Here is a 23,039-nt window from a genome sequence, read left to right as displayed (position 1 = left end):
TTATGTACCCATTTACTATTTTTTTTTTTTACACACATCAAAGACCTTCTAGTACCTTAATGCCTCGACTAAGGTTATAAACTTCAAGCTACCCAATTTACTATTTGTTCCATCATACTAGGCTAGCTAGTTTGTATTTTATAAGAAAATCATTTTTATTTTGATTCTGGTGTTTTAAGTCTCCCTCCTTACATCAATGTATCATTTTTTAATGAATATCAATCTATCATATTTGCTATTAATATTATGGACGATTTTTTTTAGAAGAACATTGACGCATTAATCATGCTAACTGCTAAGCAATGTCCCTGTAGAACTCATAGTCATGGCATAAGCTTAAAACATTTAGGTTTTTTAATTTTTTTTTCTTTTCAAATATGTTCATTTTAAATTAGTTCTAGGAACATGCGAGACTCTTGAAGTGAGCCATTGCCATAGAGAGAAGATGAAATGTTAGGCAAGGGTAATACAATTCTAGAAATAATGAAAATAATTTGTCATTTTCATTGTTTACAAAAAAATGCAAACAATTGTTATCTTTTTTGTTAGCAAATATAATTAACACAATATTGTTGAAAATAAAAATTGGAAATGTTTTACAAGTATGTGTGAAGAACAATCAAGTAATGGTCATGCGTCACTGATTGGATTAACTTACCATTCTCATCACCTAAGCTTGGTATCCAAGGATTTTGAATGAATGATCAAACTTTATACAGCTATAGAATAATAAAATAAAATCGGAAATATACAGCTATAGAATAATAAATAAAATCGGAAATACAAGCGGAAATACAAGATATCTTTGTTTTTTTGTTTTTTGGTGGTGGCCAATGGTCATACGTCACTGATTGGATTAACTTACCATTCTCATCACCTAAGCTTGGTATCCAAGGATTTTGAATGAATGATCAAACTTTATACAGCTATATACAGCTATAGAATAATAAAATAATGGTATCCAAGGATTTTGAATTTTGAATGAATGATCAAACTTTATACAGCTATATACAGCTATAGAATAATAAAATAAAATCGGAAATATACAGCTATAGAATAATAAATAAAATCGGAAATACAAGCGGAAATACTATAGAATAAGAAATATACAGCTATAGAATAATAAATAAAATCGGAAATACAAGCGGAAATACAAGATATGACAGCTATAGAATAATAAATAAAATCGGAAATACAAGCGGAAATACAAGATATGAAATACAAGATATCTTTGTTATTTTTTTTTTGGTGGTGGTCAGGGTTTGAACCCCGAACCTTGCATATATCATGCATTGTCCATGTCAACTGAGCTAAACTTTGTTTTATACAAGAGTTTTGTTTTTATTGTTTTTCTACTTTTCCTCTAGTGACTAATCTTATACTCCATCCGTTTCAAAATGAGTGTCATTTTAGGTGTTTACACACATATTAAGAAATGCAATGATTAAAAAAAAGAGAATGATTATTTTACCAAATTATCCTTATTAACTATTGGTTAGTTTTAAAAGTAATACTTTGGAAGTAGTGTGCAAGGTATTAATTGGAGGGTACAATTGAAAAGAAAAAGTTATTATTGCATTGGAAACTGAAAGTGACATTCATTTTGAAACAATTTTTTTTGGCTAAAGCAACACTCATTTTGAACGGAGGGAGTATTATTTATGTCATTTTACAAGTATGTTCCAAACTAATAGGAAACTAAGGACATTACTGCACAAAAATATGGATACACATGACAAAGAAAAGTTTGAGAATCAATTATTGTTTCCCTTTCCCTCTTCAGTCACTTGCAATAATAAGATGATCACCATCTCTTATAAGATCTATATCGTCGATTTCAGCTCCTTCTTTGGTCAAAATTTTGGTGGGTGAGAAATCAAACTTTTTGGCACCAATGTCTAGCAGTTCTTCAAGGGAATTGGGCAGAAAAGCAAGCTTTACAGCATGTTCACCTTTTTCAGGACAAATAAGTGTCACTCTAGCTACTATTCCATTCATGTTCGCAGTATTAGTGATTCTGCTTTCAGATACCCCAAGATCTTTTTTATCTGCTTAGTTAAAATAAAAAATCAACTGGTTAACCGGATAACCAAAGAAAAATAAATAAGGATTTTTTTTCGTATTTCTCAACTCAAGATGAATGATGTAAGTGATATACTACTTACCGTAATTGGCAGCAGATATCATCCCGAAAATTGAATTATGAAAGGTGTTGGCCCTTTGCCTCCGATGACTATCTAACCATGGCAACTCTTCTTGATTAGGTGGTTGTAGCATGTTATCTAGGGATCCACGAGCAGAAGGCATAATGGGTGCACTTTGAAACCTTCCGATGGACGACACATCAGGTGTACCATCTTCTGGTATTGGACTAACAGGTGCTATTTGTTTGTTTTCTTTAATGTTTTGGAATATATTTTTAATTTCGTCGTGGCCTTGATTTTCTGCCAAAGTCCTTGGAGTCCAGCCATTATCATCTTGCATATCAACTTCAGCTCCTAGGTCCAAAAGGAACTTTACCATCTCTACATTTCCGTCACTTACTGCTTTATGCAGGGCAGTGATTCCGCTCATTTCGGGTTTTGTCACATCCACACCGAGTTCTTTGAGTTCCTTAAGCAATTCAATGCTATTTTTATCAACTGCAGAGCATGCTAGATGCCCTGCATCGGCACAAAATATGTCTGCACCCTTGTCTATGAGTATTTTCTTGACAGATTCATGTCCACCGATCATTGCTTCCCATAGTGGGATATTTCCATCCAAATCTGTATAAACAAAAGCATCACAAGATGTTTTCACCAGTACTAACACAATTAAATTCATTGCATTGTATGGATAAAGTTTTTATTAAATTTGAGCGCTAAGTTTGATAAAATTGGAATGATTATTTAGGACATGGTTTGAACAAAAAAATGGTTTTAGCTGGTCAAATAAAATAGATTTTTTTGGTTACGTTCAAATAAAATAGACGAGGCTATGTTATGGAAACTCTATAACATCATATATAAATTTATATTTTAGATATAGAAAGAGCTGTTTCTAAATGCATACAACGCAATAACCTCTCGATCCCATGCTCTATGTTATGACTTATGGTCAGCACTTGTTTTTATTTTTGAAAGGTATTGTCAAACTGCATTAAGTCATTGTAGGACTGAAGAGTACCTTTGGCATTTGGATCAGCACCAAACTTTAGAAGCAGAGTTACAAAAGACTCGTTACCATTAGAAGCTGCGATATGCTGTAACATTAGAAAGTAAAGCTGTAAGCATCTAGTATTGTGTCTAATGAATCTAAACATATATGGTTATGTACGTTTGTGTATTTGTTCATGCAAGGAATGAAAATCTACAAACCAGTGCTGTTCTTCCATTACTGTCTGTTTCATTTGGATCTGAGCCCTTCTTCAGCAACCGTTGTAACAGTTGTTTGTCACTTCTGCTTGCTGCAAAGCATGTGCTGATAGGTAGATCCGTTTTACCACGAGCCAACATGGCCTCTGTTTCTACCAAAATATCATCCAACCCTGGAATATCGGAAGTTTGCAAATGCTGCAACAAAGTACGGCACATATCACGAGTAGTATATACTTTATAATCATTAGACACAACTCTTCCTTGAGTAAATATGTAGTTTGTTTTATCTGTTAAAGTGTTTTTATATCCTAATTTGAATTATAAATGCTGATAGTGATACAATTTCGATTCCTTAAGAAAACAATAGCGGAGAGATTTAATTTTTTTTTTAAGAAGCTAAATTATTACTGGAGAGAGTCGAACCTGAGACCTCAAGGAGGAGCACACTCCCAGGACCCAAGCCAATACCACCAGGACAGAGAGATTTAATTTTAGTCTTAAAACAGTAAAACTTCCCAAGAGGATCATCATAAACATTATGTTATTTTGTAGAAAATACATTATCCAGTGTTTTCTTGTCATTAATATATGAAAACATGCAAGGATAGTCAGAAAGAAAGAAGAAGAAAAAAGAGTGTTCAAAAGTAAAAACAAATGGCAATGAATTTGAGATCTAGTATCTTAGGTCTTCATCAAATGTAAGAATAGGGAAATGTGAGAAGATTCTGTGAATACAACATTATTTGAAACTAAAACAGTAAAACATGTCCAGGTATTAAAATCATTTTTGGAAGAAAACATTTAAAATTGCACAAAAAACTATATACATTTAGAAAGTTGTTCATGATTATTGTCCCATCTCCAGCACTTGAATGAAGAATATTTAGAAATGTAGCACGACTCAAGCGCAAAATTTGGCTCAATCGTTTAGTCCGGACTGTATACGGCTGCGGCCTGTAACATAGAACTCCTACTTCACCAACAAGATCTTTTGCATGTACCTTACCAACGACCTGCAATTGTAAAACACTTGTTTTGTTAATCATAGGAACAATTTAGCATAATCTTAGGAATCTGTTAGCATATTTTCAGCAAGCATGTTTATTCCAGTACTCCTGTATATATTTGGAAATCACATGTATGAAGAACAAGTTCATTCAGTCCCAAAACAAAATTCTTCCGTGTTTAAGTTATTAGACTTACATGTTCTACTCCATTCACCCGTTTGATAAGTTCCTGTTACTCAAAAGAAAAAGGAAGGTTCAGTTTGCATTTTCCCCCTATATTATAGAAAAAAGACATTTGAGAAATACAAATTGTATATACGTTCAAAGGAAAATTAATCACAACCACAATAAAATGCAGATTTTTAAATTACTTAACTTCACTTGCAACATGACTCCTTTCTTATGTTGTTATCCTCAATGTTCAAATATCACTTGAAACATATCTTATCAAAAAATAAAATGAAGTAAAAGATTAATGGGGTATAGTTTCTTACCGCGGCACCGGTGACAAAAATATAAAAGTCTGTTGGTGCTTCATTATCCAAAATCACATCTTCCTTTGGAGGAAAATACTCCGCCTTCATCTCCGTGACCTTCAAATTTCAATATGTATGCACATTAAACAATCTGTTCATAATCTAATACACAAGAACTGACAATAAGCAGACCTGCAACAAAATAAACATGTGAAGAAAGAGTATGTCTCATTTTTATTTTCTTTTTGCTCTCTCGTGAAACTTATTGATTACCAAATACCAAAAGATGCTCACTGATAACAGACCAAAGTTTTATCGCATACGATCTCAGTTTTTGTCAAACCAAATCAAAGGATAACCAAAAAGAAAATATTACCAATTGAAAAATTAGGTCTTTTGACACTCCCTTAAACAAGTATACGTTGTCCATCATTGAATAGAATAAGTAGTATGAGATACTAGATCGAATAGCTTTTGGAAGGGAATCAATAATCTCTTGTTGCTGCACTCCTTCCAAATCGGTTCGGTACTTCATGAACAAATGAGAAAGCATCTGTTCTTCCAAGTGGATAGGTATCTTATTCCGGCGGGCAAAATTTGCGGCAGCTTGTACTGTGTACCTCTGATATATCACAAATCCAAAAAGAAAATATCCAAATATTAATTAACATCACAGAAAGAAATGAAATACCAAATATAGAACTTATCACCGCAATTAAGTGCATAGTTTTCTCAGACCTGTAATACAAAGTAGGAGTTCCTGCAAAGATAAAGTTAGGAAGGTTTAAAAAAGATTGTACTCACATATTGCCTAGTTCTGCTTGTGGCATGAACAGCTAAATTTGTCATGTTTCCAATGATGTATGCAGTAAGTCCCTGATTAAAGAGTACATAGAAAATGTCAAATAGCATCTCCCTTGTATTTACAGGATGCAGATCACCATAACCAACTGTTGAAACAGTGATAATGGACCAGTATACTGATGTTACGTAGAGAGACATCGTATTCTTCTTGTCAACCGCATCAGGAACAAGCCCAAGCCACGTTGTGCTTAGGTCTTTAGAATAATTGTCGGCAAGAAAGTAGAAAATGCAGGCTCCATTATGTACTACAAATAGAGTAACCTACAGTGTAAACACAAGACAATGCTTGTTATAAACTCATTCAGCTCCACGAGGAAATTAAGTATGCAATTAACTAGTAACTGTTGTAATAGTAAATACTCACACAAATAAACTTTGAACACCGCAACCAGAAGTAGTTATAATGTCTATCCTTTTCTAATCTGAACATTGGGATATCGATGAAGAGGAGTTATTACCATGTTAACAAAAAAAAAAGCTACAAATTGCAAATTAATCGGTTAACTAGTATGTTTCACTTAAAATTAATTCTTTTGAGCAGCATTTGAGTTATGACACAAACAATCCTAAGTCAGACTTTATTTATCTCTTTGTCGAAGTTTAGATAATCAAAGTTCTTTTTCCCGAACTAATCGCACTGACCTTGCAAACATGGCACTGACTCTGCGAAGACGCCAAAGGCGAAGCATACCGAAGTAGCCATAAGTGTCGAGTCTAGGAAATAATCTGTGGGCGAGTTCATAAGGAATAGTGGAAACGAGATCAAATAGAAACCATGTTCTTAGATATCTCCTCGCAATAGGCCCATGTCTATCCACAAGCAAATACGTAGTTTTGTCATAGTAAGCAACAAAGAAGGTTAACCAAATATCAAAGAAAAATATTGTATTCACAACATTATCAGTAATTGAAAGAGGTCTCAAAGGTTCTTTCAAGAACCCGAATTCAAATGGTGACACCCATGCAGTGTAGAACACTAACACCACCAAAAACATCTGCCACCATCTGCATGCCAAAAAAGCAAGAAATTAACTTACTAATTAATAACAAAATGATTTGTTTATACGGTTTCACGCAGATATAGGAATTATATAACAAAAATTAATAACGAAGCATACCTGTAGCGACGGTCATTGGGGGAGATGGTGGTTCTACGGAGTTTGGTTCTTTTGGCTCCAAAATCGCCTAGAGGCGGAAGTGGAGCTCCGCCGGTGAGGCTGTACATGCTGCCATCATCGTGTTCCGGGAGAATTCCATCTCCATTATGATTTTCCATCATGTTCATATTTCTCTCATGATCTAAGGCATCATCATCGTTTTCATACATCATTTTTGCACACCGTAGAGATTAGTAACAATGTTTCAATGAAATTTCTTAATGTCACGATTGTACGTCTACGGTTTTTATGAAGCTAGCTAACTTTGTTCAATCATTATATGATTAATCACCATGCAACGCTAGCTTCTTTATTAATTCTCTGGAGATTGAATTTGTGTCGTATTGTATGGTGTTAATTGCTTCTTCTCCTTGACATCAATCAATGAAGCTCCACAAAATTAATCGTTGATTGATTTGTAATGATGATTTAATCGATACTTTTTTTTTTTTTTTGAAAAAATTGACCATTCATGTAATGTAACCCTTGACATTAATCAATGAAGCTCCACAAAATTAATCGTTGATTGATTTGTAATGATGGTTTAATCGATACTTTTTTTTTTTTTTTAAAAAAAAAATTGATCATTCATGTAATGTAACCAAAATATATGGGGGGAAAATATGCATTGTCTCTATAACTGCCTCAGACCCGTCTCACTTTCTTTCTATTAGGTCTATGTTTGGTTGGGCACGAGCGATTTTACTCCATAAAAATTGTGTTTGATTATTTTTTTGCAAATTAATTTTGATAGCTAAAATTGATTCTATATTAAGCTACAAATAGTAGCTTCTAGGGAAACACTTGGGTGACATAATGTCACCGTGAGTGAAATCAATTCTCTATATTGTATCTTGTGATGTTCTCTAACTGTCCTATTATTTTCCTTTTCAGTAGTGCTATATCATGCAAACAAAATCGTCCCAAACATTTCACGAATCTTAGATAATTGAATTTGTAGAAAACATCGATGGACAAAATAAAAAGGGTCATGTTGCGTGATGTTTGTGTCGTGACATTGGTGAGTATTTTTTTCAAGACAACACAACTAGCATTATCGGAAGTGTAACATTGTTTGAATGGATAAATATAGTTTACTTTTGTAAAAAAAAAAAAATTATATTCTTTGTAAAAAAAAAAAGATCTTTATTATGGGAATGATCAATCTAGGCAGGCTCATCATACCCTAAAATGGAAACCATAGATTATTGAGGAAGTCATATTCAGGTTCTGCATTTAGTTCCTATCTTTCTATTAAGGAAGTCACATTCACGTGTATACATCATGTAAACATTTTGGAAGGTCAAATTGATCGAGAAACTAAGAGCATCTATAATGCTAGAACAAAAGTTATGTTATGTTCTTCAAGCATTTTGGTGGGTCCATCATTGCCACATGGGGATTCAAGAACAACCATGTAGTTTTACTCCAATGCAAAAATATAATGTTTGTTTTTAATTTATTCTAAGTAGGTTCCTCACATCAGTGTTCTCCAATGTTCTTCAGGGAGAACCGTTCTCCAACACGGCATCCATGTCATTCCCCTCCAATGGGATAGAATATAAAAACAAGTTCTTATGGCCTCAAAGAACATATCATAGAACAACATTGGAGTTGCTCTAAGATAGAAAAACATCAAATTACATAGTACATAGCAGTTATTTTCAAAATAAGATATTTTAGCGAAACTAAAATCAAATTCCGTTGATATTATTGGACCAAAATGACAATAGGTTTGGGCGGAAACACAAAAGAAGGTTTTAATTGTGTGTGATTTGGCCTTGCGATTGAACGCGTAGGATTTAATCGAAGGGTGGAGAAAGCTGCGTCAAAATGACGCTAGAAGAAGCCTCCCTGATATTCGAAAACCCTTGAAATATATAAACCCTCGCTCACTATCTCAAGCCTTTTCCTCCAAGTGCTCATTTTTCTCTTCTCAGCAGCGCGACGAAACCAAACCACTTCATTCCATGGTACGTTTTTCTTCCCCGTCTCTAGGCTTTGCATGTCAATTGATATCTAAATTCGATTGCAATTGATTTTTTCTTTGTTCTCTAGGCTTTGCCCAATCAGCAAACCGTTGATTACCCTAGCTTCAAGCTTGTCATCGTCGGCGATGGTGGCACAGGTACCAATCGCTTTTTCTTTTTCAATTTTTTAGTTAATTTTCGAGAAATTTTGTCACATAAAACACCGATTCGCTAGGATCTCGCTTATTGATTTGGAAATTAACATTGTATGATGATTTGCAGGAAAAACAACATTCGTGAAGAGGCATCTTACTGGAGAGTTTGAGAAGAAATATGAACGTAAGTTCCGTTTTTAATTTAGGGTTATATACGCAAAATTAAGTGATTATACATGTTTTTCTTAATTAATTAGCGTGTAAGTGATTAATTAGTTGATTTGATTGGATTGTAAACAGCTACAATTGGTGTGGAAGTGCATCCATTGGATTTCTTCACAAACTGCGGCAAGATTCGCTTCTACTGCTGGGATACTGCTGGACAAGAGAAGTTTGGTGGTCTCAGAGATGGATACTAGTAAGTTTCCTCGTCATTTCATTCAATGTATTGTGCTCTCAAATTTTTTGGTAACCTGTTTAATATATGATAGCTTGCATGCGAGACTAAGTTTTTCTATCATATTGTTTTGCTGATGATAAAATGAGTTTGCACTGTGCATCTGCACTGCATGGGTGTTAACTGTTGAGTTAAATAAATAATGTAGATTTTGTTGCATGTAAAATAAGTGTAGGTTGTGTAGCTGTTTTCTAGGTCATGATACCCTTAAGTTTATCAGTATTGTGGGAGTTGCATGTCAATTACTTGCTTTTGTGTGTCGTCTTCATTTGCTTGAATATAGTTAGCTTGCTCCTGTTTATTGTGCTCTCAAGTTTGTGTGATCTTTACTTTGTTGTTAATGAAATTTAACATTTACTTATACCTAACATGAATGATCTTATTCAGTAATCTAATGCTGAAAATTCAATTATGTTTTTCATTCTTAGAATAAGTTTTTGTTAACATCTGCTTCATATACATGTTTTAGGTCGTCAGTGGTCACTGTGATCTGAAACATGTGATTTTAGTTCTTTTATCATATAAGTTTTTGTTAACATCTGCTTGCATGCTCTGAGCTTTTACACATACATATTTTGTTCTTGTCTGCATGTTTTTGGTTGTCAGCGGTCATTGCGATCTGAAACCCGTAATTTTAGTTCTTTTATCATACGTGGCAATCTTGAATCAAATTGTTCCTTGGCCTTGATGCCCTGGGATTAATCAGAACAGAGTACTGTAGTTTTGCATGTTCTTTTTGTAGTCTTTAGGTGGGGCTGAGTTATTTAGGCATGTGAGTGTTCTAGCATCAAAGAATGTAATGAAATGTAAAGTTATTTTTCAGTAGAACAGTTTGTGTAAGGCTTAGTCTGCAATGATACAAGTTCCCTTCAGTTTTGTGTGTGTGTCTGCATTGATCCCTTTCTATTTGTGTTTAACATACTGGTCTTAATTTGCAGTATCCATGGGCAGTGTGCGATTATAATGTTTGATGTTACTGCCCGACTGACTTACAAGAATGTCCCTACCTGGCACCGTGACCTTTGCCGGTATGTAATCAAGTCCTTCAAACCTTTTTAATTGTTTTGTTGTTAATGACACAATATTCACTACTAAGTTGTTTATCTTCCTGTTTTTTTTTTTTTGGCTCAATTGTTTTCAGGGTTTGTGAAAACATCCCAATTGTCCTTTGCGGCAACAAGGTTGATGTGAAAAACAGACAAGTAAAGGCAAAACAGGTTACCTTCCATAGAAAAAAGAATTTGCAGTACTATGAGATTTCAGCTAAGAGCAACTATAACTTTGAGAAGCCATTCCTTTACCTCGCTAGGAAGCTTGCAGGGTAGGTATCTTTTTTCTAGTTTCTACACAGTCAGGAACAACACATTGAACTCTATTATGCATTTCAACTAATTATTTCTAACTTGTGTCAATTTGCAGTGACCCTAACTTGCACTTTGTAGAATCTCCTGCATTGGCTCCACCAGAAGTTCAAATTGATTTGGCTGCACAACAAATGTAAGCTATCTTTCGTCAAATCCTTTTATTCTTTATCCTACAATCATTCATCATTGGCATGATAATATGTTCATTGTAGCATTGCAAAATAGTGGTTATAGTTGAAAATGATCTCCTAAAATCAAAGTCTCACAACCATCATGGATATGAGGGTTATAAATGGTAAGAGAGGGTTGTGCGGATGGATATTTATAAAAAATACAGAATTAAATTGGGAAATAATTTCGTTTTCATCATCCCTGTCTAGTGTCCATTCCTTTCCTTATCTATTTATTCCCTTTCCATTTATTTGTATGATCTCTTAGGAATATGCAACAGTATGCTGAAAGACCATATAATCCATTTAGTAATTGAATTGGAATATATTTTGAATTTCTTATGTATTTGGTGCTTTTGCAGACATGAGAATGAGCTTCAACAAGCTGCTAACCAACCACTTCCTGATGATGATGACGATGCATTCGAGTAGAATTTGTGCGAACCCACCATCATCTTGAGTGTATGCTTACTGTGTTTCGGAGGTTGTATTATTCACATTTTTGGATGTGGATTTGAGGATCTGAATTCAACCAGTATGGAATATTTTAGTTGAACTGAAAATCGTATTGTTGTTGCTGTGGGCATTAATTCTAGTATCACAGTCCTTTTTTTTACATGTTTTGCGTCTTAAAAAATACTACCATCTATGCTTTTGGTTTCATATACAATTCTTATTATCTTAGACTTATGTTAAAGTGATGTGATATTTAGTTTTAGAAGTTTTATATCTGGATACAAAAAATGTTTTCTATTCCTCTAAAAAATGTTTTTATTGTTTTACTCGACACTGTTAATCGGCTTGTTTTGGTGAAACGAAATGGTAAATGCCTAATGATGATGCTTTAGACGCCAAAACTACATCACGTTTAAATTTTTGCTTCACAATTTTGAAAGCAAAACAAAATGAAGTAATGTATTCACTTCCAATTATCTTGCATATAGTGTTTTTATTGAACTATCGAGATTTCATTAAACTATCGAGATTTTAATTAAACAAGTAATGCAGACTTAAGCTGCATAAAGGTTTTATTAAAGCCCTATTTTATTTGTCCTCGTGAGCTTAGCTCAGTTGGTATGGATAATGTACAAGGTCCGGGGTTCAAACCTCGGCCACCACAAAAAGAAAAAAAAAACCCTATTTTATTTGAATTTATGACTAGGTTACAGCCTTTCTTCATCCTTCTGCTGCTCCTACGCACGCCAATCCACCACCATCTTCTTCATTTGTTCTACTCAGCTCATAGGCCTTCAAGGCTGTGTTGCTGTCAAATCATAAAAGTCTAAACATCATAAGCTTTGTTGTGGATTGGTGTGCCATTCTTGTCAAATATGTGATCTAAAAGTCTACAATGGTGAATCTGAAAAACACATTGCGGTAATATTTATTTATTAGAAAGAAAAGGAAAAAAAAATTGCCAAAGCCAATGGTTTGTTACTAGCTTCTTCAGCCCAAGGTTATGTACTAGTATATATCATCCATGAATGGAACTAAGGGGAGCATGTATTGTGGGTCGAAGTGTCATATCAGAAGGAAACTTATCCTGTAAATAGTCTTGGTTGATTACCTTCTCTGACTGTTTCTATGGCGTTCAATCAACATCCAATTAGGAGACTACTCTTTTATTACCCATCAAATATATTTTTCCATGACAGTAACTAGTTGAGAGGATTTTCATCGAACAATAGTGCTATATCTCGCGAACAAAAACGTCCCAAACATTTCACGAATTGATTTCAATCGTTAGATAATTGAATTTGTAGAAAACATGGATGGATACAATAAAAGGGGGTCATGTTGTGGTTACACGTTTGTGTCGTGAGGTTCGTTTTTCGGGACAAACATTTTCCATAATCCAAAGCTTTTCATGGGCGTGTCGTTTCCACAATAAATATGTATAGGCTTCTCCCGTATTCCCCAATTCTCAGGTTGAGACTTCTCCGACTTAGCCTAGTAACTTCGCTTCAGCTAACAAGATTCACGCCCTGTTGATTTTTTCAATGTAATAACAAATATTAGTTGTCAATGTTGAATACCCACTTTGACCATCTTTGTTTCCACGAGGTAATCCTAGATTTCGTCTTATTTACCATTAACAAGGCTGTCCAATATGTTTGACTTCAATCTTGATTGAGAGCCCTTGCTCCAGGTGAACAAAAGCTAGGAAAGTCTCTCCATACCCATGGCAAAAAAATGGAGAAAACAAGTAAATACTATGTTTTTGCTTATTTTCTGTGGCATTTTACGAGTGATTTGTGTATCAAATGATAGAAAACAAGAGATCGATAGGAAATTTTGTGGGTATACAGTTTGGATGAGTGGTATGACATGTACATTTCTCGAACCTCGTTGCCTTTTCTAGCCTCGTAACTCAAACCTAACATTTTTGCACTCCTTATGTAACAATATGCTTCTTCAGTAATCATTTGTATTTTGGTTTGTAAAGATAACACGCGCGCACACACACACTCACAACACTACGACTAAGATAAGTGGTATGACATAAATTTCTCGAAAACTCATTGCCTTTTTCTAGCCCCGCAACTCAACTTAACATTCTTGCACTACTTTGTGTAAAAATGACAAACATGTGCACACACAACCATGACTGTGAGTTATGACGTTTGATAATCACCAATGACGGTAATGCTTGCCCAATTCTTCCTATTCTTTGTATGCATAACACAGTGTCGAGATATCAGAAATAATAAAGTGATTATATGTTGTACCAAAAAGAAAAATAAAGTGATTATAGGTGTACAACCTTAACTTTCCAAGATTCATTCAACGCCTCATTTTATTTCTATTTCTTTTTTCCTATCACGTTACTAACATAGTAACATGTAATCTTTAGCACATCATTGTCTCTATTTCTTTCTCTTTTAAGATGTAGAATTGATATTGGATATCCATAGATAATTTTACAGTAATAAAATCGTAGTAAAACTTCACGATATTTGGTTAAGATATTGCATATGATATTGAAGTGACAATTCAATTTTTAAACACTCATGATGAGAGTCACTATGGAAGAGGAAGCTCTCGTCAAACATGGTCGCATACTCCCTATGGTTACATTTATAAGCAAAAAATAATTTTTTTTAGGTACATCCAATAATTAATGTATCTAACCCATAAATGTGACCGGATACATTAATTATTACATGTACCTAAAAAATCATTTTTTACTTATAAATGTGACCGGAGTGCATATAAGTTTAGAATGTATTTAACAAAAGAGTGCTACTATTTACGACAAAGAAAATTGTCCTGAGAGTATCACGAGTTATCTTCTACAGTTAGATCTTCATTGTATTTGAATATACACATGCGACTAAAATGGAAAGAAGTTAATGGTAATGTTATTTAAATACCGTCTTGATTTTATTGCAATAGTTTTTTTTAGGGATACATAGTATTTTCCTTTAACAAAATACTATTCCGGACTCAATTATAATCAAAATGCATTAATTTGTTGTGCTTAAAAAAGTTAAGTAAATAATTTTTTTATAGTTTAATGAATAAACTCGCACACATGTGAAAAAGTTAAATTTGGGATTCAAATTCCGATCTATACATATCAATGCAATGTTCATGGATCTTTTTTTTTTTGTGGTGTTACATCGTAACAAGCAAAAAGAAAAAAAAAAAAAAAACTAACTAGCTAGATTGTCTCTTAGAAGGAGAGACTCTAAGCCAGCTGGAGGACGAGTCCAGTGAGCAGAGCAGGCGGAATAGGAAGCCTCCTTAGCCATAAAGTCAGCACAAATGTTCTGCTCCCTCAAAATATGGACTAAATTTACAGTCCCATGATGTAAGGCATCCGAGATTTCTAGCAACACAGATGCATAAACATGCAAACTTGCATTTTCCAAGTTGTGAATAAGATTCACCGCTTCTAAACAATTGCTCTCACAAATGATGCTTGTATATCCAAGATCATAACAAGTAGCAACCCCAAGTTGAATAGCACGAAGTTCCGCCAAGAGTGCATCACTGCCATTTTCAAAGTGAGTGAACCCTGCTATCCAGCTACCATCATGGCCACGAATAACTCCACCAGCTCCTAGACGGCAACTGTCTTCAAGAAAGCTGCCATTCACATTAATTTTGATGAGATCCTCAGGAGGTGGTTTCCAACGCGCTAAAATTCGATCCATAGAAGTATCAGAGCCAGGAGGTTGGCAAAAAGTAATGAGTTCGTCATGCAACGCCTGAGTCTTTCTCACCACTTCTTGAATCTGCCACGAATGTTCTTCAAAGATGCTATTATTTCTCCAACACCAGGCCTGCCACAAACCTGAAAGAAATAAGAGAGACCTAGTACCACAAGCCATTTGTTTCACCCAACCTGTGGCATCTGTTAGGGAGAAGAAATTCATGTGTCCTCCCATTCCCAAGCGTAGCCAAAGTTCCTTGGAATTAGGGCAATCACGTAAGCAGTGTAAAAGATCTTCCATAGGGGATGAACAACGGATGCAACCTAGTGTAGCTGCCATGTTGCAGTAGTGCCGACAGGCATTTGTTGGTAGAGCGTTGTGTGAACAAAGCCAAATAAAGTATTGTATCTTTGCAGAGGCTTTGAGCCCCCAAATCCATCTCATATCACAATTAGGATCCCAACCTCTTTGCTCTTGGAGAAGCCAAAAGTATCCACTTGAACAAGTATAAGTCCCACGTTGTGCAGGTTGTCAGATCCACTCATCATTTAGGCGAGTATCCAGAACCATTGGAGGTGTAATTTGTTGAATAGCTTGAACAACATCAGGTGGAATCATCGTTGTCAAGGTTTGTAAGTCCCAGCTACCATATTTGCACACATCATGTAATTTAAGATTTGTATCACTAATGTTCACAAAGTATACCAGTTTGCATAGAGGACCTAGTTTTGTCCAGTCTTCATACCAAAATGAAGTTTCACCTGTCCCTATACGCATCTTATACCCATGGGCAAAAGAGGCAATGGCTTTGGTGATCCCTTGCCAGATGATAGAAGCATTTGCTTTCTTATCCGCATTCCAAATAGATTTTTGGCCCAAATATTTGTGAGTGAGAACCTTAACCCAAAGTTTCTCCTTATGATGCACCATACTCCACAAAAGTTTCCCAAGAAGAGAGTCATTTATGATTCTAGCCTCACGGATACCAAGACCTCCGTAGCGTCTAGGGGTAGTAACGGTATGCCAATTGACATGGCTCCAAGTCCTTGATACGCCATCACCTCCCCATAGAAAGCTTCTAGAGATTTTGTCAAGTCGGTTGCACACATTAGTAGGGATATGGTGGAGTTGCATTGTATAAACTGGTATAGCCATAGTAACAGATTTCCACGATGCTAGTTTCTGATGAACTCTATCTAAGATGTCATTATACACATCTTTAGTGACTCTACCTTTTACCAAGGGAAAGCCAAGATAATGTCCTAGATCAACCACAAAGCGGATATATGAGGCCTCCTTCAGAGCACGCTTTCTATCCCCATGCACCATCTTGGAGCACATAGCTTTGGATTTCAAGGTGTTTACTTTTAGACCAGAGGCATTACAGAACTCATCTAGAGTATCCATAACAACTTGCACTTGTTCAACATTGGCTTTACAAAACAGCATAACATCATCAGCAAAAAGAATATGGGAGAGAACGGGGCCACCCTTAGATACCTGAATAGGTTCCCAAGTACCGTTGTTGACTTTGTTTTGGATGGTCAGGGAAAGCTTCTCCATACATAAGACAAACAAATAAGGAGATAGAGGATCCCCTTGACGGAGCCCTCTAGTAGGCTTGAAATTATTTGTTCGAGCACCATTCCACAAAACTGCCAAATTACTAGAGCGAACACAATCATGATCAGTGAGACTGTGGCTGGAGGAAACCCAAAATCTTTTAAGGTAATATCTAGGAACTGCCAATTCAATCGGTCATATGCCTTCTTAAGGTCAATTTTGAACACAATAGAGCCTTGTTTGGACTTGGAGTGATGCATGTGATGGACAACTTCTTGAGCCAAAATAGCATTATCTGTAGTGCCTCTCCCTGGGATGAAGCTGCCTTGGAGAGGACTAATTAAATCATTCAGAAAGGGTCTTAGACGATTCACCAACACTTCAGTAACCACTTTAAAGATAACGTTACACGGGCTGATGGGTCTAAAGTTCTTCAATCTTTGGGGATGACTCTCCTTAGGAATCAAGACCAGTAAAGTTTCAACAATCGACTCATCTATTCTACCATTGGCGAACGACATTCGCACAAGACGCCATAGATCATCCCCAATTGTTTCCCAAAAGTGTTTAAAAAATATGGGTTGAAAACCATCAGGTCCTGGTGCCTTGTATGACTTCATACTAAAAACAACCCTTCTAACCTCCTCTTTCAAGACCGGAGTAGTCAGAGAATTTTTCCCGAAATCATTCAAGCAAGGAATATTAAAGACATATAAGGAGTTTGGTGTAGTGGTGGGGTCTTCCTCAAAAAGGTCCTGATAAAATTTAACTGCTTCCATCTGAAGTACTGAATCATTTGTGCACCACTGGCCATTTTCAAGAAAAAGTCCTTGGATTTTATTACGCTTCCTTCTTACCACAGTTTGAGAATGAAAGAAACGTGTATTACGATCCCCAAGTTTCACCCAATTTTCTCTAGATTTTTGATACCAGAGAATTTCCTCATGCTTAAGAACATCAGTGTATTGTTTTTGAAGAGAAGCCTCGGTCAAGGTAAGCCAAGCTGAGTCTACTCTTTCCAACTTGAGTTGTGTCTGTTTGATTCTTTTCTCTAAATTCCTCTTCCTCCTGTTAATGTCCCCAAAGACCTCTTTATTGAAGACAGTAGCATCCAAGCGGACATGATTTAGGCTGGAAGTTACAACATGCTCTCCTTTGACCCATGCATTATACACGACATCAGGAAAGTCATCATGAGTTAGCCAAGCTGCTTGAAACCTGAATGGGCGAGTATGCCTAGCAGGAATAAACCCCTTACCTCTTAAAAGGATAGGGCGATGATCCGAGTGGTGTCTCATCAAATTTTCAACATACGCTTCAGGAAATAGATTCCGCCACTCATAATCACAAATAGCTCTATCCAATCTCTTAGCCATCTTGAAGACACCCCCCTCTTTTCTTAACCAAGTAAAGTTACTACCTGTAGCACCAAGATTAAGTAATTCACAGCTTTCCATCATAAGAGCAAACTTATCAGCTTGGTTAGATGGGAATGTGCACCCTTTAATCTCACATGACATCAAAACTTCATTAAAGTCGCCCATCAACAACCAAGGACCAGTCAAGTTTGATCTAAGGTCTTGAAGATAATTCCATAATTGTTGTCGATTAGTCATTTGGGGACTAGCGTAGACAGCGGAGCAAAACCACAAGATATTAGTATTCTTAACACAAATAGGGACTGCTTGGAAGTAAATATCCACAATTGATATATCATATGTACACCCTCTCTCCTTAAGCACCCAGATACCACCAGAATGACATGTGGCCTCGGATAAAGCACAAATATCATATCCCAAATTATTCCAAAAAATAGCCACTCTAGAAAACGGACAATGGGTTTCCATTAAAAAAATTAGTAAAGGATGGTGTTGTCTAACCAAATCCCTTAAATGACGTCGCCCTTGTGCACTTAGAGCACCTCTGACATTCCAACTCAAAATAATGAGATCTTCAAAATCCATTAAATTTTATGAGAAGGAAGTAACATACATGTTAAGACTACGTCGCTTCCATATCGACGAATGTCTCATGCATCTGACCAACATTTAACTTTTGAGCCATGTGACTCCCATGTGATCCACTATCAAACCCTTCATCGTGTATCTCTTGGTCTACCTTATCTGCAAGTGAGTTAATAACGGACCCACTCGGTCCTCCTAGGCCCATATTACACATGGGCTGAAACAAAGTTGAATTATTCATAGAAATATTCATGTCGTGTTTACCTGAGAAGTGAAGGAGAGAACCTTTATTTGCAGGTCCGTTATTGCCATGCTGGATGTTTTCATGGATCTAACAAACGAGCTACATTTACAAGAGAATGATTATTATTTTTTATTAATTTGTTATTGCTGTCAAAAATAAATTAATTAAAACACTTGGAAAAAAATAGCAGACTTAATAGGCAGAGCAAAAATCTAAGATTAAGAAATTTAAATTAATACTTCATAAATTTGCAAAACATAAAAATCGTGTGTAGAGGCATGCGCACTGGTTAAACATTGTTTCCCTAGGTACGTCATTGAAATGAGCTCTTTGCCACAGGAGTCGAAGCAACTCGGTTAAGAATGATAACATTTTGACAAGTGACTGTATGACACGAGAATATACCCCACCCCCCAAAAAAAAAAAATCCAGAAGGTTTTGGGCGAACGGGCTCCCCTACAGGTGTGTGGAGTGTGGAGCCCAATTGAAGAGACAGATTGCAAACTCGACCGAAAGACAGAAGAGCCGCGTCAGTTTCACGCTTTCAAAACTCGAAACCCTTGTAATATAAAAACCCTAATTCGTTTATTCACTTCTCACTCTTCTCATCACATCGCAACGCTCTTCTTTCGAACCACACTATGGTATGCTCTCAGTCTCATTGCGCCGATTTCACGCTATTCCTTTTGCCGTTCGATTAACAATAACAATTCATCGTGTTTTTCTTCTGCAGGCTTTGCCCAATCAGCAAACCGTTGATTACCCGAGCTTCAAGCTTGTCATCGTCGGCGATGGCGGCACTGGTACCAATCTCTTTTTTCCTTTTCCTTTATCGCTTCTTTTTTTAGTTAATTTCCGTGAAATATGTAACATAGAATCAGTGATTCGTTAGGATCTGGCATATTGATTTGGAAGTGAACTTCGGTGTAATGAATAATGATCATTTTCTTACAGGAAAGACAACATTTGTGAAGAGGCATCTTACTGGAGAATTTGAGAAGAAATATGAACGTAAGATTCATTTTAATTTAGGGTTAACAAGCATGATTATATACGGCTTATTCTTAATTAACATGCGATTAATTTATTATTTATAATCTGATTTGATTTGTGATTGTAAACAGCTACAATTGGTGTGGAAGTGCATCCATTGGATTTCTTCACAAACTGCGGCAAGATTCGCTTCTACTGCTGGGATACTGCTGGACAAGAGAAGTTTGGTGGTCTCAGAGATGGATACTAGTAAGTTTCCTCGTCATTTATTTAAATGTATCTGTGATCTCTAGTTTTTGATGGTTACCTGTTTAACCAAATTCCCTGTTCGGTTTATGTAACACTTAAATCAGATTTGTTTAGATGTATTGTGCTCTCATTTGATTGAATTTATGTATTGTGTTCTCAAGTTTTTAAGTGGTAGTTGTAGCCTGTTAAATCAAATGATCCATGTGGTTTGTATATCACTTAAATCAAATTTGAAGATTTTGAGCAGTTTTTACTTGCATGTTGTGAGCCTTCACTTCAACTATGAATTTAAAGCTTGTCTGTTTTCAGTCATTTGTTCCTTTTTTTTGTGCCAATATTACGTGGTGTGTTGCACATGAGATTGAGTTTCATTATCATAATATTGTGCTGGCCATAAATGTAGACTTTTTTTTTCGTGTTAATAAGGGTGGCTGTTTCTTGGTTATCACACCCTTGCATTTATCAGTATTTTGGGTACTACATGTCAATTGCTTGCTTTTGTAGTGGTTATATACATGTCGGTGTCTTATTTATGACATAGTAGAAATCTCCTTTGTTCTTGTTTTACTTGCTTTCGTAGTCATTTTATATGTGTCGGTGTCTTTTTGATGACATAATAGGATTCTCCTTCGGCATTGTTTGTGCTTGTTTTACTTGATATATATTGTTTTTAACCTGTTATCTTTATATTGCAGTATCCACGGGCAATGTGCTATTATAATGTTTGATGTTACTGCCCGTCTAACATACAAAAATGTTCCTACCTGGCACCGTGATCTTTGTCGGTTAGTAAATTCAGTCCTTGAAACCTTTTTTTTAACACTTTGTTTGGTTATTCAGCACCATGTTCCTTATGTTGCTTTATGGACACTTCCTATTTGGAACTGATTTTCAGGGTCTGTGAAAACATCCCAATTGTTCTTTGCGGTAACAAGGTTGATGTGAAGAACAGGCAAGTGAAGGCAAAGCAGGTTACTTTCCACAGGAAGAAAAATTTGCAGTACTATGAGATTTCAGCTAAGAGCAACTATAACTTTGAGAAGCCATTCCTTTACCTTGCTAGGAAGCTTGCAGGGTAGGTATCTTTTTTCTAGTTTCTACACAGTCAGGAACAACACATTGAACTCTATTATGCATTTCAACTAATTATTTCTAACTTTTGTCAATTTGCAGTGACCCTAACTTGCACTTTGTAGAATCTCCTGCATTGGCTCCACCAGAAGTTCAAATTGATTTGGCTGCACAACAAAGGTAAGCTATCTTTGGTCAAATCCTTTTATTCTTTATCCTACAATCATTCATTATAGGCATGATAATATGTTCATTGTAGCATTGGAAAGTAGTGGCTGTAGTTGAAAATGATCTCCTAAAATCAAAGTCTCACAACCATCATTGATATGAGGGTTATGAACAGTTTTATAAATGTTCTTTAAAAAACTCTTATCATGCACGAGCTAATATACAAACTTATTATGGTCAAAGAGCCTCATGAGTTTAAATGCTGTGTAAACTGTTTCTATAAGCTATTTTGAGAAGTTTATGAAAAGAGATTGAAAATAAATTTCTGGGGGCATATCATTAGGTATACATTATTGGTCATGTTTATAACCGTTGAACATTAATCCACGTGTTTTTTCATCATCCCTGTCCCTTCCTTTTATCCGCCTCGTTTAGGAATATGCAGTACTAGTATGCTAAAAGACCATAACATCCATTAGTTTTTTTAGGAATATCTAATAGTATGCTAAAACATTGCTTTTCTCATTCAATTGCAATGTAATTGTTTATTTTGAATTTCTCATTTAATGGTTCTTTTGCAGACATGAGAATGAGCTTCTCCAAGCTGCCAATCAACCCCTTCCTGATGACGATGATGATGCATTTGAGTAGGACCCGTGCGACTGCTATCCTTTGTCTCGAGTTGGTGCTGTTGTGTAGTATGCTATAATATTTTGTGCTTGAGGTTGAACTTTTAGCATTTTTGGTTACAGATTTGGGTATTTGAATTTTATCATCATGAGTTTGGGATGTTTTACTTTTATGTAAACCCTCACTTAATGGACGTATCAATACTCTGCCGCAGGCATTGATTTTGTTTGTTTAGTGTTGCTCTATGCCACCCATTTCACTTGAAAAAGTTTACCTGTTCTAACACATTTTACTAGTTTTATTAAGACTTAATGATATTGTGTGAAATGTGAAGAGAGAGTTCATGTTCAAGTTCAGATTTTTGAGACAGGAAACCAATCACAGACTTAGTTATGTGATTGTGTTTTACCGTTCAGGCTTAATAACTTTCAGTTTGTTAAGTTTAAAAAATTGAAAGTATTGAAGTTGAGAGGTTTTATATTTTGTAAACAACTTGCAGTTGCGGTAATGTTCCGAAGAAAGAAAAAAAATCAGAACCTTTCATCTCATTAATCTTCAACACCGCAATTTTGACGACAAATGTTAGCATTCAACTTCCTTGACAAACATACTGAAAAATTCTAAATCCTTCTCCAGCCAACCTTTTATTGAGTTAATATCCTCTTCATTTAAATGTTTGGGGCTTATAATAAAGATTTGAAATCATTTAATGTTAATGTTAGTGTAGTGTTTTACTTGTATTTTTAAAACTAGCAATGAGAAAATTGAGAGGATTCTACCATTTTTTAATCCAAACCTGTTCTCCATGTTCATATGTGTTCCATACTTTTTCCTCTTCCATTTTCTAGATGGTAGGTGCATGCACTGAGTTCATCTACAGTCACTTGAAATGAGTTTCACACACAGTAATTTCCTGAAGAATCCGTGAACTGTAAATAAATTGAACTTTTTATAAATAATATGTATTAATATGTGAATGGAGTTCTTGTAACAAATACGAGTATGTAGCTATAGTTGA

General features: G+C 35.5%; 4 protein-coding genes and 1 long non-coding RNA gene across 5 annotated transcripts; 3 read left to right on the top strand and 2 right to left on the bottom strand.

Annotated features, from left to right (window-relative positions):
- Positions 1–1,634: 1,634 nt before the first annotated feature.
- On the bottom strand, positions 1,635–7,255 carry LOC146942524 (potassium channel AKT1-like). Its single transcript, XM_085756537.1, has 12 exons — positions 6,825–7,255; positions 6,349–6,711; positions 6,071–6,128; positions 5,647–5,967; positions 5,219–5,464; positions 4,861–4,959; positions 4,563–4,595; positions 4,187–4,372; positions 3,360–3,554; positions 3,169–3,244; positions 2,166–2,768; positions 1,635–2,048 (listed from the first exon to the last, which is right to left on the bottom strand). Exons 1-12 carry the CDS (start codon positions 7,034–7,036, stop codon positions 1,780–1,782), a joined length of 2,661 nt encoding a protein of 886 aa, XP_085612663.1. The 5' UTR covers positions 7,037–7,255; the 3' UTR covers positions 1,635–1,779.
- On the top strand, positions 2,253–3,317 carry LOC146942525 (uncharacterized). Its single transcript, XR_015032756.1, has 2 exons — positions 2,253–2,378; positions 3,126–3,317. It is a non-coding gene; the product is annotated as an uncharacterized LOC146942525 (long non-coding RNA).
- A 1,524-nt stretch (positions 7,256–8,779) lies between the features above and the next one.
- LOC146942523 (GTP-binding nuclear protein Ran1) lies at positions 8,780–11,669 on the top strand. The gene is made up of 8 exons (XM_085756534.1): positions 8,780–8,836; positions 8,922–8,991; positions 9,116–9,172; positions 9,289–9,406; positions 10,384–10,473; positions 10,587–10,766; positions 10,865–10,942; positions 11,342–11,669. Exons 1-8 carry the CDS (start codon positions 8,834–8,836, stop codon positions 11,409–11,411), a joined length of 666 nt encoding a protein of 221 aa, XP_085612660.1. The 5' UTR covers positions 8,780–8,833; the 3' UTR covers positions 11,412–11,669.
- Positions 11,670–15,670: 4,001 nt separating this feature from the next.
- LOC146942522 (uncharacterized) lies at positions 15,671–18,978 on the bottom strand. Its single transcript, XM_085750042.1, has 4 exons — positions 18,931–18,978; positions 18,708–18,883; positions 16,807–18,523; positions 15,671–16,693 (listed from the first exon to the last, which is right to left on the bottom strand). The coding sequence occupies exons 1-4, from the start codon at positions 18,976–18,978 to the stop codon at positions 15,671–15,673; spliced, it is 2,964 nt and encodes a 987-aa protein (XP_085606168.1).
- Positions 18,979–19,508: 530 nt separating this feature from the next.
- On the top strand, positions 19,509–22,289 carry LOC146942521 (GTP-binding nuclear protein Ran/TC4). Its single transcript, XM_085756535.1, has 8 exons — positions 19,509–19,554; positions 19,644–19,713; positions 19,865–19,921; positions 20,035–20,152; positions 20,848–20,937; positions 21,048–21,227; positions 21,326–21,403; positions 21,973–22,289. The coding sequence occupies exons 1-8, from the start codon at positions 19,552–19,554 to the stop codon at positions 22,040–22,042; spliced, it is 666 nt and encodes a 221-aa protein (XP_085612661.1). The 5' UTR covers positions 19,509–19,551; the 3' UTR covers positions 22,043–22,289.
- The last annotated feature ends 750 nt before the right edge of the window (positions 22,290–23,039 follow it).

This window comes from Medicago sativa, chromosome 3 (assembly GCF_051527215.1).
Source record: "Medicago sativa cultivar Bolivia chromosome 3, Bolivia_mono, whole genome shotgun sequence".
Taxonomy (NCBI): Eukaryota; Viridiplantae; Streptophyta; class Magnoliopsida; order Fabales; family Fabaceae; genus Medicago; species Medicago sativa.
Note: the sequence above shows the minus strand (reverse complement) of the source record. Positions and strands in the feature narration are given on the sequence as shown.

Coding starts and splice junctions, on each gene's coding strand:
- LOC146942524 (XM_085756537.1), bottom strand. CDS start 7,036: ATGATGTATGAAAACGATGATGATGCCTTAGATCATGAGAGAAATATG. Junction 5,465..5,646: donor CAAGCAGAACTAGGCAATAT/GTGAGTACAATC, acceptor GTGATATATCAG/AGGTACACAGTACAAGCTGC. Junction 4,960..5,218: donor AAGACCTAATTTTTCAATTG/GTAATATTTTCT, acceptor TGAAATTTGAAG/GTCACGGAGATGAAGGCGGA.
- LOC146942523 (XM_085756534.1), top strand. Junction 9,173..9,288: donor GTTTGAGAAGAAATATGAAC/GTAAGTTCCGTT, acceptor GATTGTAAACAG/CTACAATTGGTGTGGAAGTG. Junction 9,407..10,383: donor GGTCTCAGAGATGGATACTA/GTAAGTTTCCTC, acceptor CTTAATTTGCAG/TATCCATGGGCAGTGTGCGA.
- LOC146942521 (XM_085756535.1), top strand. Junction 20,938..21,047: donor TGGCACCGTGATCTTTGTCG/GTTAGTAAATTC, acceptor ACTGATTTTCAG/GGTCTGTGAAAACATCCCAA. Junction 21,404..21,972: donor GATTTGGCTGCACAACAAAG/GTAAGCTATCTT, acceptor GTTCTTTTGCAG/ACATGAGAATGAGCTTCTCC.
- LOC146942522 (XM_085750042.1), bottom strand. CDS start 18,978: ATGGCAATAACGGACCTGCAAATAAAGGTTCTCTCCTTCACTTCTCAG. Junction 18,884..18,930: donor TTCTCTCCTTCACTTCTCAG/GTAAACACGACA, acceptor ACTTTGTTTCAG/CCCATGTGTAATATGGGCCT. Junction 18,524..18,707: donor TTCGTCGATATGGAAGCGAC/GTAGTCTTAACA, acceptor TCCGTTTTCTAG/AGTGGCTATTTTTTGGAATA.